Source organism: Nestor notabilis, unplaced genomic scaffold, assembly GCF_000696875.1.
Source record: "Nestor notabilis isolate BGI_N333 unplaced genomic scaffold, ASM69687v1 scaffold7595, whole genome shotgun sequence".
Lineage (NCBI taxonomy): Eukaryota > Metazoa > Chordata > Aves > Psittaciformes > Psittacidae > Nestor > Nestor notabilis.
In genome coordinates, this window is record NW_009929729.1 from 53,943 (window position 1) to 69,125 (window position 15,183).

At 38.8% G+C, this 15,183-nt stretch overlaps 1 protein-coding gene across 1 annotated transcript in view; it reads left to right on the forward strand.

The window, feature by feature from the left end:
* ADCY7 (adenylate cyclase 7) overlaps positions 1 to 10,845 on the forward strand; it is a 31,892-nt gene extending 21,047 nt beyond the window's left edge. Inside the window, exons 16-24 of the mRNA XM_010015120.1 lie at positions 1,369 to 1,506; positions 5,343 to 5,506; positions 6,718 to 6,799; positions 7,394 to 7,549; positions 8,245 to 8,391; positions 8,828 to 8,935; positions 9,738 to 9,852; positions 10,482 to 10,606; positions 10,699 to 10,845. Coding sequence (XP_010013422.1) covers positions 1,369 to 1,506; positions 5,343 to 5,506; positions 6,718 to 6,799; positions 7,394 to 7,549; positions 8,245 to 8,391; positions 8,828 to 8,935; positions 9,738 to 9,852; positions 10,482 to 10,606; positions 10,699 to 10,845 — 1,182 coding nt within the window. The remainder of the gene's footprint in view (positions 1 to 1,368; positions 1,507 to 5,342; positions 5,507 to 6,717; positions 6,800 to 7,393; positions 7,550 to 8,244; positions 8,392 to 8,827; positions 8,936 to 9,737; positions 9,853 to 10,481; positions 10,607 to 10,698) is intronic.
* The last annotated feature ends 4,338 nt before the right edge of the window (positions 10,846 to 15,183 follow it).

Genomic DNA, 15,183 nt, shown 5'->3' on the forward strand with positions numbered 1-15,183 from the left:
TGGTTTTAAATTTGATATTTGCTACACTGAAAAGAATATGAAAATAAAAATAAGTTTAAATGCAAGTTTTGATAATAATATATAAAGTCCAATGAACATTACAAACATGAATAATCTATTGGCAACAATTTCACAGCTTTTAGAATTCCAAATTCACCATTACATCAATTAGGCCACTTTGCATTTGTAGTTCCTTTTTCTTTGCATTATTAAATGTATGCAATTACTGTATAAAATAATACATAGTATCATACAGACAGCTCATAGTGACATAGCATTAGATGATACAAAATAAAGAAAATCCTTCTCCATTCTGAGAATTATCTGGAGGCAGGGGTGGGAGATGGAAGGGATTCTAGGAAGTTCCTTACACTTGTCAAATCTACATTGTGCTAAACCATGGGTGGGAGGCAATTCTGATGTTCTGTTGAGAACATGCCACCATCATCCTACAGAACAGTGGTGGTGGTGCTCTTGCAGAAAAACTGGTACAGAAAGCAGTGTCTCTTACAAATCCATGATCAAGTTGTGTAAAAGGGAAAGAAGAAACCAGTATGATTGCACTCTGTACACAGGACAAAGTTTTATGATTAATTTTAAAGTACAGTTATATAGTATGTATGGATTTTATGTATGTATTATGTTTTTATATATATGTATGGATGGGGTTTTATATGTTTGTCTATATATATGTCTATGGAGAGAAAGAAGGAGAAGTGTGTGTATACGTGTGCATGTGTGTTTTCTACATATGAAAAAAACACATGGAGAAAAGAAAAAGAGAATTCCAGCACCGTAATTGCATTGGGCTCGAGTTTTACACTGGGAGTGTTTTGGAATAGCACCTTGAATAATCCTTGAAATCATGAAACGCATGTGCTTTACTGGATGTTTTTCTATGTAGCAACAAGTGGAGGATATAAAGATGACAAGAAAGGGGACCATCTATGATTGGTTTCAATTTAGTCATCTGACAGTGTAGTTCCAGATACAACATTACAGCTCAATAACAAAAAAAAAAAAAAAACAACCCAAAACCATAGGTTATAGCTATATTTTTATACATGTTTCAAGAGCTTTCAATCAGATCATAATTTGTATTTTTAAAGCAGAAATTCAGAATTTCTCTTTGAAATAAGAAAGAATAAGAATTCCTCTTTGAAATAGGGAAGCATTATCTCTATTTTCAGATGTGAAAAGACATTAGGCATTTGATGTGAATGCCTAGCTTCAGGGTTCTAAATTAGGATTCCAGTGAAGACTCTTGACAATCTCCTGCAGGAAAAAAGTGTCTTATATTTAGAACTCTTTTTGCCCATGTATCAAAGTGTTACGTATGCTACTAAACCAACCTAATTCTGTTTACAGAAGCGCTGCTCAGAACGTTGGCCTTTCCTGCGCCACCTTTGTGCTATCTCAGAAAAGGTGGAAACAATGCCTTTACTCAGGCTTCCCTTAGCAGTCATCACTATTGGTGCCTTGCTGATTATAGCCATTTTTAATTTCGTAAGTAGTCACTTTATCTTTATTCTGCGAATTTATTGTAACATCCACAGTTTAAGTAACTTCCTGTATTCTTTTCATCAAGTACTGGGGTTTTTGTTGCTTTTTCTAATAACTGATTTTTAACATGAGTTGATTTACACAAGGATAATGCATGGTGACATGTAAAAGCATTAGAAATAAAACCTCCAGTTTGTAGAACTAAAAGTGCATGTGATAGACTTGAATTCTGTTTTACACCACCTTTTCTTGCTTTTAAGATGGAATTTATAATTACTATTGATGGTAATCATCATCACTAAGATATTCTTCCAATTTTCTTAATGTGGGTTTAAATGTGTGGCTGTAGCTGGTAGAAGTGTTAAGCAGCTTACTGTACTACTTGCTTTTGCAATATTAATGCAGATGAGGGATCGAAGAATATAGCTTGACTCTCTTGAAACCTGAGATATTGTGTGTAGTTACTGCTAGACTAGAATGCAAATGGCATCTGTCTTTTAGCTGTAGTCTGAGTATTGTATTGAACCTGGGATATATGCATTTGAAAAAAAACCCTTTGGAGTTACCTCATGCTCAAGACCACTCTCCTGTGCTATTTTTTTTCAAACAAGCTGTATGTGATACATCATGTTAACAGTTAAACTACTATCTGATAACTAGCTACTAAAAGTGATGTCCTTCCAATCCTTCGTGCTTCATCTGCCGTTCTTCTGATTCCATGGAGAGTTTATTCTGAAACTCTGCAGAAAATGCTTAGTTTTCTTTCGTAGGGTTGTTTTTCTGCTGGCTTAGGTCCTTGAATGGGCTCACAGTGGTGTCATGTGAACACCACCTGTCCTGGGTTCAGCTGTAACCGTAATTTTTCCTCTTAGTAGCTGGTGCAGTGCTGTATTTTCGACTTTGGTCTGAGAACAATGCTGATAACACACCAATGTTTTAGCTGCTCAGTAGTGCTTATCCTGATGAAGGACTTTACAGTCAGTGAGGAGGGGCACGAGAAGCCGGGAGGAAGCAGAGGCAGGACACCTGACCCAAACTAGCCAAAGGGGTATTCCATACCACAGCACGTCATGCCCAGTATAGAAACTGGGAGTAGTCACCCAGAAGGCCCAGATCGCTGCTCGGGTCAGCGGGTGGTGAGCAATTGTATTGTGTTTTTTGTTTTATTTTCCCCTTTTAGTTTCATATTATCTCTGCTTCTTATTTCCCTTATTATTATTGGTGGTAGCAGTAGCGGTTTTGTATTATACCTTAGTTACTGGGCTGTTCTTGTCTCAACCTGCGGGAGTTACATTCATTTGATTCTCCTCCCCATCCCTATGGAAGCAGGGGGGGAAGAAAAGGTGGGGGAGTGAGCGAGCGGCTACCGACTGGGCTTAAACCATGACACAACCATAGACAGCCTGGAAGAAAATGGGAACAGCAGCTGTGAACCCAGGGGTGAGACAGAACCACATGCTTACACTAGTTAGCTCCTAGGTGAGCGTGGTCATAATGTGAAACGTCAGCCTGAATGAAAAGATAAGTAAGTACTCAGCAATTTTAACCTTCTTGCACCTTGTGTGTTCATATGTTTACTACAGCTGTATGGGATATCACAGTATTTCAACACTTACATTGCAGTAACACTGAAACATCAGATCAGGACTCATTGCATAATATATGGAGAAAAACTTAACATTAGTGACTACCTGCTAACAAGTTTGTAAGATGGTTCTGTTATTCTTTTTTCCCCAATAAATCAAGACCACTGAAGGGAACAAACCTGCAAACTTTACTGGATCAAATGACCCATGTGCCACCACCTATGTGAGTACTGTCTTCATTTCTAAGATTAAAATGAGTCTTGGATGGTGTGTAAAATACAGATGGATGGCAGCATTTTGATATCTTTAATCTTTTTATAAAGGCAGAATTTTTAAATCATTGAACACAAAGACTTACGTGTGCCACAAGGTAGTCCTAGGGATAGTTTCTACAATTAGCTATGGCTTTACTGTGCATCTTTTCGCGATTTTTCAGAAGTCTGGAGTACTCATGGATAAAGCTGGAATCTTGGCTTATTTTGGTTACTCAACACCTTTGAAAGGTGTTCTTGAGCATTTCAGTAAGGATAGGTTCATCACTTGCTAGTGACATAAAAGGATTATTTCTGGGGGCTTCATTTTTTTACCTCTTTAATTCCAAACTAGCATTCTATTTTGAGATCATCCAAATGTTTGGGATGCTCCTTTGTCATCTGGCTGCCCCTTAGATAATGGACATATTTGTGAACAAAGTGCAGCAGGTTGCATGAGGGCCCTTTCATTCAAGTCCTTACAGTAACAGATAAATTACACATACATAATGCACATTGTACTCATCTGGTAATTTCTGTTCTTGCATGTCTGTAAATCAGCCTTTTGGAAACACAACTCAATCCTGCATTGAAGAAACTGTAAGTAGTGAATACATGTTACTTTAAAACCCAGACCTTTGAATATTATATATGTTACTGACAGCTGGCAGGGTCTATTGCTGTATAAACCAGCTTTTTTAGGTATGTGACAACAGAAAAGTTCTTCATGAAATCAAGATGCCTCAGCTGCTGTTGCTGTGCTGAATAAAGTATGGGTTTGCAGTTTTTTGAAATTTCAGACTTAAAAGTAGATCTAAAAGTTTGAGGAAAAAGCAGCAGAACAGGGTGAGTATGTTCAAGTCCGGGAGGTGAGACCTGTACTTGCAACTGTCCCAGTAAAGAATCTTGATAGAAGGAAAGGCCTTAAATGGCCAACAGACCTGTGTCAACATTCTCTAGGTAGTGGTTTCTTTTTCAGAGGTTTGGCATCAGGGTTATAAGTTTCGAGTGTTCATTACCTTTTGGAAGTTAAACTCAATGCCTTTAGGGTGACAGAGTTGATATAATAGAAGACTATATGGGCTCTGATCCTGAATTGCTCCATAAATTGTTCTGATTTCATTCACTTCAGCAGAAGTGTGAACTGTTTAGCTAAGAATCTCTCAGGTCTGTGGTAGGTCTGTGCTGTTGTGAATGAAAATCTGTGCTTTGTACATAAAGAGAAATAAATTCTTATGGAGCAGAAGCTGAGGTAATTTTGGAGTTGTTTGTAGACTGTAGTGTGCTAGCTCAGTGTCTTATACTTGCGCCTGGGGCTGCAGGTAGCAATCCTGCCTGCACAGCGTGCTCTGTACCACCTGGCAGTTTCAATGCTCCCGGTTGGAGCAGACACCATACTTGAACTGAGATTCTCTGGGAGATTTTGCAGTATTTCCCTTGGATAATGGCCCCAGCTTGATAATGCCTGTGGGCATCAAAATGCTTACGAAGAAGCTGTGTCTAAGGTTGGGCAGCAGGTCATGGTCTTCCCATGGTACAGGTGTAAGAGCTGGGAATATGGTATCTACTTAAGGTTACAAAAGGGGAGTGCTGTCCAGAATAGAGCCAGAATGCTGGAGTTCCTGGTTCAGAGTGTTTTCACTGGACTATGAACCTCCTTTAGGTTAGTCTTGATCTTTAAATAAATAATTGCTTAAATTAATAGTCTTCAGAAGGTAAATTCTTAATGCTCTTCAGTTTTTATCTGACACTGCTTATGTTGGTGTGATGCTTTTTCTTTAAAGCTTTTCATTTGCCTTAACTAAAAAAAATAAGAAAGAATTAAGTTCAGCCTTTTAGTGCAATTAAAAAAAAAATAAAATTAAGTGTATTTAGCAAGTGATCATAATTTCTTATATCTAAATTATAATGATTGTGAACTTAGAACATTTGCTATGGTTTGAAGGCCTCTTAGACATAAAGCCTGAACAATGCAACTGCTCTTTCAATTCTTCTTTTACAGTATTACACTTACTGCTGCATACTGGCGTTCATCGCTTGCTCAGTATTTCTTCAAATGAGCTTCGAACTCAAAGTTCTCCTCCTGTCCATTGCTGTGACTGTGTACCTCATCATTTTCAATACCCTTCAGCACAGAAATTTGAGCTTTTATGGCAACAGTACCAGGTGCAGTGTAAAGTTTTCTATAATTGAGAATAATGTTTTATTAAAGGTGTTAAATTTCTGTACACTTAGAGGAATATTGAAATATCAAAATCATGTAAGTTGGGCATGAAAAACCTTTCTGTAAAGTTAATGATATGGATTTTTAATTTTTTTTTTTTAAAGAAAGTGTTTTTTCAGAAAAAATCTTTAATATGGCTTCTGAAAGCTCAGCTTAAGTTAAAGGCTAAGGGGTAGAATATTAATCTCATAATAAGGCTGATCTTCTGTTAAACTATGAAGAAAAGCCTTGCTAAGCTCAAGGTGTGCTTGCGAGACCTTGCTAGTCAGTAGGACAGTGAACTCTTCATTTGCCTTACTAACTGCATGTATTTTGAAAAGTAACAGCAAATCTAATTGAAGAAACTATAAAAATACTTAAGAGAAATCTTGTGAAAGGGTTTTATTGTTCATTTGTAAGTTTGTCTCAGATTCTCAGCATAGTCTCATAGCTGAAGATCAGGAAGAATTTATTTTGCAGAGTCTATGAGCTGTCAGCACAGCTTAAAACAGCCTAAATGAGCTCTTAATTTAGCCCAGGCTATTCATGTAATGATAATTTAGTTTGATGCAGTTGTGAAAATTAATAGATGTGATAAGGCAGACTAATCTTACCATGAAATATGAGTGGCCACTCAGATTTGTGTGAAACTATATACAAGTGTGATCTCTAATGGCTGTCTTCAGCAATTCACTTAGCAATTGAAAACATTTAGCAATTCAGTTTTTTATTTGTTATCATCTTTCCTCCCACATATATGAAATTTTCTTTTCCTACTTCCAGGTTGTGTTATCTATGTTTTTGTGGGGCAGCGTGGGGTGGAAAGCTGCAACTTGGTGCAGTGGAAATTAAGGTGGCTCCATTATGATAAAGCCATGTTTACTTGAACACCTCACTACAACACCTACTAAACAAAATTTCAGCACCCATTTTGTCATTATGGGAAACACAGTTCATGTGCTGAATTGAATGATAATCCTTTCTCATTGCTAGGATAGGGCCTATAACCATATAGCCACTGGCACAAATAATCAATGGCATTAGTGGTAGATGTCTGAGCATGGACACCCTCGTCTGCTGTGCTCTTCTTCCTCTCCTCTTACCCCGCAACCCTTAATCATGTGGATTTTCTTAAACGATACAGATGACTTTGTATTGCTTTCTTGTTTTTCAGGCTTTTCATCAAAGAGCCAAGGATAATGACTAATTTATATCTGGTTCTGTTTTACATAACACTGATTTTACTTGCAAAACAGGTATGTATTTAAAAAGCAGTAGGTTAGTTCTTTTACCTGCAATAAGTTGATTTAAATAAAATGCAAAAGTGTTGTTCATTGAAATTGTGCTCTAAATGAATATGTATTTTAATATGAGTACATATTTTATATGTGTATGAGTAAATGAGTACATATTTTTAATATATTCTTGTACTTGGTTGTAGATAACATACTCACTCGTACTTACAGATAATGTAAAACTTTTTACTGTGAAGGGGTGGGAACATTTTTATATTTTTCAACAGTTTGCATTACAGAAGTCACAACTTTAAAATTCTTCCACTTTGAATCTATCTCTATTTTAATGTCAATATTAGTTATAAATAAAGGCAGTAATTTAAGATAAAAATAATCACTGTATTGTTAAAATGTCATTTTGGTAAATACACCCCGTGTGTTTGTACTGTCTGCTTCGTATTTCTCTGACCTTCATTCTCAAAGCACGTTTTTTGTAACTGTATGAGCTCAAAAGGCCTGGAAGAAACTTTATTGCTGTTTTTTGAAAGAAATTGATTAATATTTTCCATCAGGATATTATATGACTTTAATTTATCACACTTTGTCCCTTTGCAGATTGACTATTACTGTCGACTGGATTGTCTGTGGAAGAGTAAGTTTAAAAAAGAACATGAACAGTTTGAAACAATGGAGAATGTTAACAGGCTTTTGCTGGAAAATGTGCTTCCGGCACATGTTGCTGCATATTTCATTGGTGAAAAAAGAAATGAGGTACGTTTAGTCTCTGCTATGTGAAGGACACTAAATTGGACTTCTGTGATTTAGAATGCCGTGCTAATGAGCATACGGAAGTCTGTAAGGGGGTGCACTGTTTGCCTCTTGGGTTGACCTTTCTCAACCCAAGAATCTGCTGTCCAGATGGCCTCAAAAAAAAGCCAACTTTTAGTGTTGGCCTCTGTTTTCAGAATTGGTAGTCCAGTTTCAGGACACAGTTTGAGTTTGGCAAATATTTAAAAAAGATTTACTGCTTTCCAAAGACCGTATTTTATCACAGAAGATATGCCTTCATTTTGAAGAAGTTATTTGAGGAATAGATAGTATCTCCTTGGTAACAACCCAGTGAGTTCATTGATAATCTTTTTCTATTTTAAAGACATCTGTCTTATTCTGCCAGCATGCTATTAGAATAAATATTGCTGATTTCACAGGCATGGTGAGTGTCAGAAGATTGGCCCTGTCAAGAATAGATGAGAATCTTTAAGATACATAGATATCTCAGCTTTTCTTTAGGCAAGTCATTTTTGTTGATGGTTCTGATAAAACATGAGATGTCCACTGTAAAGTACTGGAGGTGACTTAATGGAAAACTGTGATTTGATTAATGGTTATAAACAATAATCATAGTTTTGAATACCTGTGGTGGAAGGTGACTGCTGACAACATGTGAATATATTGTTTTCCTGTAGGACTGGTACCATCAATCTTATGACTGTGTCTGTGTCATGTTTGCATCAGTACCAGATTTTAAGGTGTTTTATACTGAATGTGATGTCAATAAAGAAGGCCTGGAATGCTTGCGGCTGTTAAATGAAATCATTGCTGATTTTGATGAGGTAATTAAGCTTCTGCAAAAATGGCCTGGACTGCATATTTATGGCAAAATAAAATGTTTTGCTAGATCTGTGAGCACTGGGGTTGGGGGAAGGCTGTTATGCTGGACTAAATTCTGACTTCAGCCTTGCTATCTTGAAAGATACATTCCCATCTGATGGGGTTTTTCAGTTACATCACTTAATGCATTTGTAGTATGGTTTGAAAGTCCTGAATTAAGGACTTTATTTCAGTACTTCAGTGCTTTTATTTCTCCTGTGAGTGGGTAGAGGAGTACTGAAACTAATGCTCAGTACTTTATCTGCCCTTCATGTGACCGATATTATTCCTAGAGATCTTTAATGCTTATTGTAGACAGTATAAGATTTCCGGCTAAATCCCACGGTGAAATATGAAATTAAACTCTCAAGTTTCTGTTTTCCTTCCCTTCAAAACCAGCTCTTGTTAAAACCCAAGTTCAGTGGTGTTGAAAAAATAAAAACCATTGGAAGCACTTACATGGCAGCAGCTGGCCTCAGTGTTACACCTGGCCAAGAGAACAACCAGGTGCGTTGTTGCTGAAATCTGCCTTCAGTATTCTCTGTGTACTGGGGTGCATTTCAAGGTAACAAAACGTAATGTGATATCAAAGAGAAAATAAATCACCAAGAGTGACTTTCTGAAATATGAAAAAAGATTATAAAAGTGTACTGTCTTCTGTTGAATTCACTATTTGTCTCCTAGTTCCATCTCTTTTTCCTAAGCAGGTATTAAGCCTATAACCCCAGCATACTTTTTACGTCTTTGATTCCAGTAGCTGAACATTTCTGGATGCATAATAGAATAGCTCTCATAATAGGGAGGCCAAAGAATGGCTGCCAAAGACAAGGCCATCTCAGAACTGGACAGTAAGCTTTTTGTCACACCTCCTAACTGGCACATAAAGGCAATCCTCAAGTGCCACGTTAGATCTGAATCTGAAACTGTCTCCCAGAAGAATGAAAACCAATTTCTGTACTCAGGCTCACTTTCACGATCACAGGTTTGTGTGTGACATCAGGATGCACGTATGTAATATCTACAAAACATGTAAAATGAAACCTGAAATCCTTAAAGGCTAGACAGAAATTCATTATAAAATTAAATCATGCCATGCTTGTTGCCTCATAGCCGTTCTGGCTGATTTTATGTAGTTTTAAAAATCCAGTCTGAATGTTTGTTGAATGTGCAATTCTGCAGAGTGACAAATGTGAATGCTCTCATCCTTATAAATACGTATTTTATGCACTGATAGTATTGGTTTGGAATAGTGGCCTGACACAACCTTCTGTGTCATGATTTGATCATTCATGTGTTATGAATTGTGCAGGATAAGGAGAGACAGCATGCTCACATTGGGATTATGGTGGAATATGGGATTGCCTTGATGAGTAAACTGGATGGCATCAACCGACATTCCTTTAACAATTTCCGCCTTCGTATTGGTAAGTTCAGTTTGTGAGGAATATGAACTCTGCAGTAAAAGTTAAAAACAAGGTAGGATGACTTAGGTAAATTGCTGAGTGCTGGGGAGCCCTTCTTGCCACTGACCACAGTCTTATAACAGGACTGTTATAAAATGATGAATAGCCAAAGGCAGTGCTGTCTAGTCTAGCTTTTTAAATGTGCCAAGTTCCTTCATGGATGGGCTGTTCTAATCACTGGAGGGAGCAGTATGAAGACTGCAGCTGGATGAGTTTGGAGAACGTTAAAGGTACAGATGAAGACTGAAGGACTCTCTCATTAACTGTTGACTAAAGACAGGATTGTCATTATGCACATGTTCATTTCTGTGTATTACAAGGAGGAATTTTGCTTTGGCATGAACTGTGCCCCAGCTCTTTTTCGGACGTCCCGTTTTACACCGAATGAGTCACTTCACATCTCCTGAGCGACAGGGCTAATATTTATAGACCAGTGTCAACACCACTTGCTAGAAACATGTGCAGGGTAATGGGTTTGTTTTGGTTTCGATTTTTCTTTTCCCCTAAAGCTTGTGACTTACAGCTAATACTGAAGGTAGAGACCACATCACTTTCTGCTTCAGTAATGACACTCATTCTTGTTTATGTAGGGATAAATCATGGCCCTGTGATTGCTGGTGTGATCGGTGCCCGGAAACCTCAGTATGACATCTGGGGGAACACTGTCAATGTTGCCAGCCGCATGGAGAGTACGGGGGAGCTTGGGAAAATTCAGGTAAACATACGAGCCTGGAATGTCTAAGAAATGATTGTTTATTGTGAATAATCAGAAGAATTTCACAAGTTTCTCATTCTTTTCACACAAAGGTCACAGAAGAAACAAGTAAAATACTACAGGAGTTGGGATATTCATGTGAATGTCGGGGACTTATTAATGTCAAAGGCAAGGGAGAACTGAGGACTTACTTTGTTTGCACTGAGACGGCCAAATTCCAAGGTATGGGACTGAACTGAGGCTATGATGAACTTGATCAAAATAGACTTAGAACTGCCTCCCTTCTGTGAAGACTTAGAATTTCTCTCCTTATGTGAAGGACTTACTCTAAAACCATACATATACTATTCGTGTTTCTTCTACATCTCAAGATAAGACAATGATTTGTTATTTTTTTTTTTCAAGAGGAGAAGTTCTGAATAGTTCCTGGAAGGCTTGCAGCCACCAGCCTCAAAAAGGCTACCTTTTCCTGTACCGATGTGGGGATTTACCTGGAATTATCATGAAGCATTTTCAATTAGTTCCTTTCCTTACCTGCACTGTGGGAGTTTAACAGCTCCAGTACCAAGAGCTGTGGATGCACAGTAGAACTTGTTACTAGGTTGGAACATTCCACCACTTGGTTCTGCCCCACACCTGCTTACTACAGTATTGCATTTGTCACAGACAGTGAGGTGACGCTCTGGGTGCTGTGGATCCTGCTTTTAGTGCTTACCAGACTGCACAGTGGAAGGTGCTGAATAATGGGAGGAGGACCACAAGTAAACTCAAATGTATCTTGTGACAGTTGTGCTGAGCTCCTTTGGGAAAGAAGAACTGCACAGCATCGGATTCCTGTTTCCTTGTCTTCACCTCCTCCACAGTAGTACCTTGTACTGTGCAAATGTTTTCATGACCAACAGTTCTTCAGAGCTAACTTTCATCCAGTTTGGCATGTTTACATTACATGTCCTCTGTTGTGTTTCTGTGCGTCTGTACTGGTATCTGCATGCACATTCCATACAGTCACCTAAGTGAGTGTATTTAAAGTTCTGGCTTTAAACGTAAAAACATAGCCCCGACCTCGAGGAGCACGGGGCACCTGCAGTTTGTCCTCGTGCTTGATTAGACAAGCTCTGAGGGCAGCTTGTGCTGCTGGCGCCAGTGGGAGCTCTGTATGCTGGCTGCATTAAGGGCACTTATGGGATCAAAAATAATCTGGTTTGAATTGTTTGGACACTGAAGAACAGACTTGTAAAGTCAGATCAGCAGCAGTAGCAGATACTGTATAAACAGAACTGTGTCTGAGGTGGCTTTGGGGTTTTTTTTTCTGTTCTTATTTCCTCAATTTGACTAGCCTCTGGCTGGTTTGTGTACCTTTTAAAGGCAATGCAGTTTTGGAACGGATTGGGTTTGAAGGCTACAAAAGGATGTGGGGAAAAAACATATTCATAATGGAAATGTTTCAACAGAGCCTCAATACTGGAAGTACACACAGAGTGTTAGTAAGATCATCACGGAAATAGACTTGCTGACATTGGTTTAGTTTGTTAACTCTTAAGCTGTTAATGGCTTTTACTGTTTTCTAGGTTAGTGTTTCTCTACTTATTGCAGTCACTTAGTCTGTTTTCTGTTGGTGCAGATGGTAGTATTTTGTAAGGCTAACAGCCTGTGCCCAGTTACAGGTATTAACTAAGGATGGATCCCCCCTTCCTCAGTATACCACATGTAGTATGATGATGCAGCATGGTGGTTAAGGAGTTCAACATCAATTCTGTTAAGCCTTACTCTTCAACAGACAAAGCAGTGTTTACTAATCTTTCTGGGTTTAGTACTAGCCCATACCAGAAAAGTGTTTAACAAGCAGTCCTATGCATCACTGCCACTTTCCAATTACTGTGTCATTTCTTTAGAAGATGAAGTGACTATGGTTCAGGACAGGAAGAAGTCTAAATATTGCCCAGCTGTGGATTAAACACTGTGCTTCTAGCCTTTGTCAATTTGGTAGGTCAAACCTGTGCCTATAGCAAGTCTCCAACAAGAAATGGCAGGTTAGAAAACTTTGAGGTTGACTGGGTCATGCATGGACTTGCTGAAGGACGTTTTGTACTCTTCTTGTTAGCGTAAGGTCAGTGTTGTAGTTCAATAAACTTTAAAATGGCTTTTGCTACTCCTGTACGTTGTATGTTTGTAGTAACAGATGCTCAGCAAGTGCTTGTTTTGAGATATTTATTTATTGTTTTCTAAGGACCATGCATGCATCAAAGGCTCCTTTTGGTCTTTGATATTGTATGTTAGGTGAAGTGAGTATTTGCCTCATGAATGTTTTGCCAAGTGCGTTGTGCCTGCAGCTGGCTTTTAAAAGTGTCTCTCATCACAGACCTGTTAGGATGTAGGTGTAAGTTATCTGTGAAAGAAAATTCCCTGTCTGTAACAGCATTTTGAAATGCTTTTATTTACACTCTACTGCCAACCTGTGCTTGGGTGTACCTTTGACTGAAGCTCGCTTCCAGAAGGGGTGTAGAGACCTGTAGCTTCCAAATGGGAAGACCTTGGGGTGTTGCATGTTTAAGAGGACACAATGCACTTGCGCTGCTCGCCCAATGTCTGTGTGCTATGCAAGGCACGCCTGGGAAGTGAGAAGGCGTGTCACAAAGGAGTTGGATCTGGGGATGACCGAGGACTGTATAACATGAGAGCTACATTCAACCACCGAAAAAGTTCAATTTAAGCAGCAGCTGTATTTAAGTAACTGTTTTCCACAGTCCTTGTGAGAGCAAACTGTGAAATTCAAGATCAAGGAATAACCTTGTTAGCAAAACCTTTCTTTACAGCATTATTGTTTCCTTAAACCGAAAAACATTTGAAGAGCTAATAAAGTCTTGAACTAGCAGTCTATTTTAAAGAACAAACTTTTGGTTTTGGCATTAAATAAAAAACTTCCTGAAACTTGTTTGGGTTTGCAGTGATTTTGAAGATCCCCATGAAAAGGAGGTACATTTCTTACCCCCCTGCAGAGTTAATGAGATGGCTTTTACTTGTAAACTCAACACTTTTTTTTTTTTTTTTTTTTTTTTGGTTAAATTGTGCAAGTAGAAAATATGCTGTAAAGTCTCTTCTGTCAACAGCTACAGAATAGTTTCAATACTTTGTTTTCTGTCCTCTGTGTCTGCCTGCTCCTCTACCTGGATTGTGAGAGATGGGAAGGGAGATGCATGGTGTTTGTGCCTTTGGTCTTCTCTTACAGCATGGAAATGACTTAAAATACCCATGGAAAAATTCATTCCCTGGAGTAGTATTTCAGCTGCAACTACCAGGACTGACCTGTGAAAAAATTCCAGCGGTGACTTTTATTAAGAAATTATCTGGGACAACTGAACTACTGGAGAAAAACCCAGGTTGAGAGTTCAGTCCTTCTGGGATGAATTTCAATTGTAAAACTTGCAAAACATTCCTGCGGCTGTTTTCAGAGAGGCAGAAAGGAGGGAGTGTAGTGATGATGCTGGACTGGGTGTAGGGGTGGAATTCACCATGATGCTTTGTAGTTCAGTTCCATGGCCCTGCATGCTCTATGGTTGCTGAGCAGAGGGACTGGCACACTGCATGTCATTCCTGACCACATCCAGGGTTACTACTGGAAACACAGGGCAAAAGGAGCAACGTCTACAAATGCTTCAGGATGCCTGTGGTGAGCCCATGTCTAACACTGCCCAACTACGTGAGAGTTACTGACAAGACCAGGGCACAGCCTGCCTGTGTGGTACCACGAGGGTGCCTGACTTCTCTGTGCCTGAAAGCTGTGTGGTCAGTCTGCTTTGGCAGTGGTTTTGGTGAAGAGGAACTCAACTCTTAATGCTATTTTTTCACCTAGGTGCTCCTTTCTGACAAGCCAGCCTAAAATCATCATGCAGGTAGTATTCAGTAGTACCTTCCAGTAATATGAAGATTTGCCTGTGTGAGATTCTCAGAACTGACCATCCTGTAGCAGTGTGGTACTTCACCTGCTGGCAGCAAGCAGATGGGTTTGTCTCCCCTTACCAGCATGGTACATGTCTCAGCTTGCCTTCAAGCTTTAGGAACCCTGTGAGCAGATGGCAGTGCCTCTCTGAGATGAGATGGATCCACATCCAGAGTCTCCCACAGCTCTGTCATTCGTATTTAAAAAGTTTATTTCTTAAAAAGTTTATTTCTCAAAAAGTTTATTTCTCTTCCTCATGATCATTAGAGTTGCACAGTAAACTTAAAAAGGGACACTTGCCTGTTCAGATACTAATGATTTCTGCTCCAACCAGACTGAGATACAGAGTCTGTAAATTGCTTTTAGAAACTGCTGGTGAGTCCCTGCCCCATATACAGGTATGTTTTCACTTATGCTTTGACTTTTCCAGACATTTAACAATCCAGGAAAACTTAAATGCAGCAGAGGTACCAAGGAATGCCAAAACAATAATTTAGTGCATTTATGTAGCGGACATAACTCTAGTACAAACCATTCAATTTCAAGTGTCACCAGTCCCCAGAATTCATGAACAAAAGTAGTTTAACACACAAAGTACATGTGCCAGGTGAATGCACCTGAAGGAGGTTCATGTAGACAG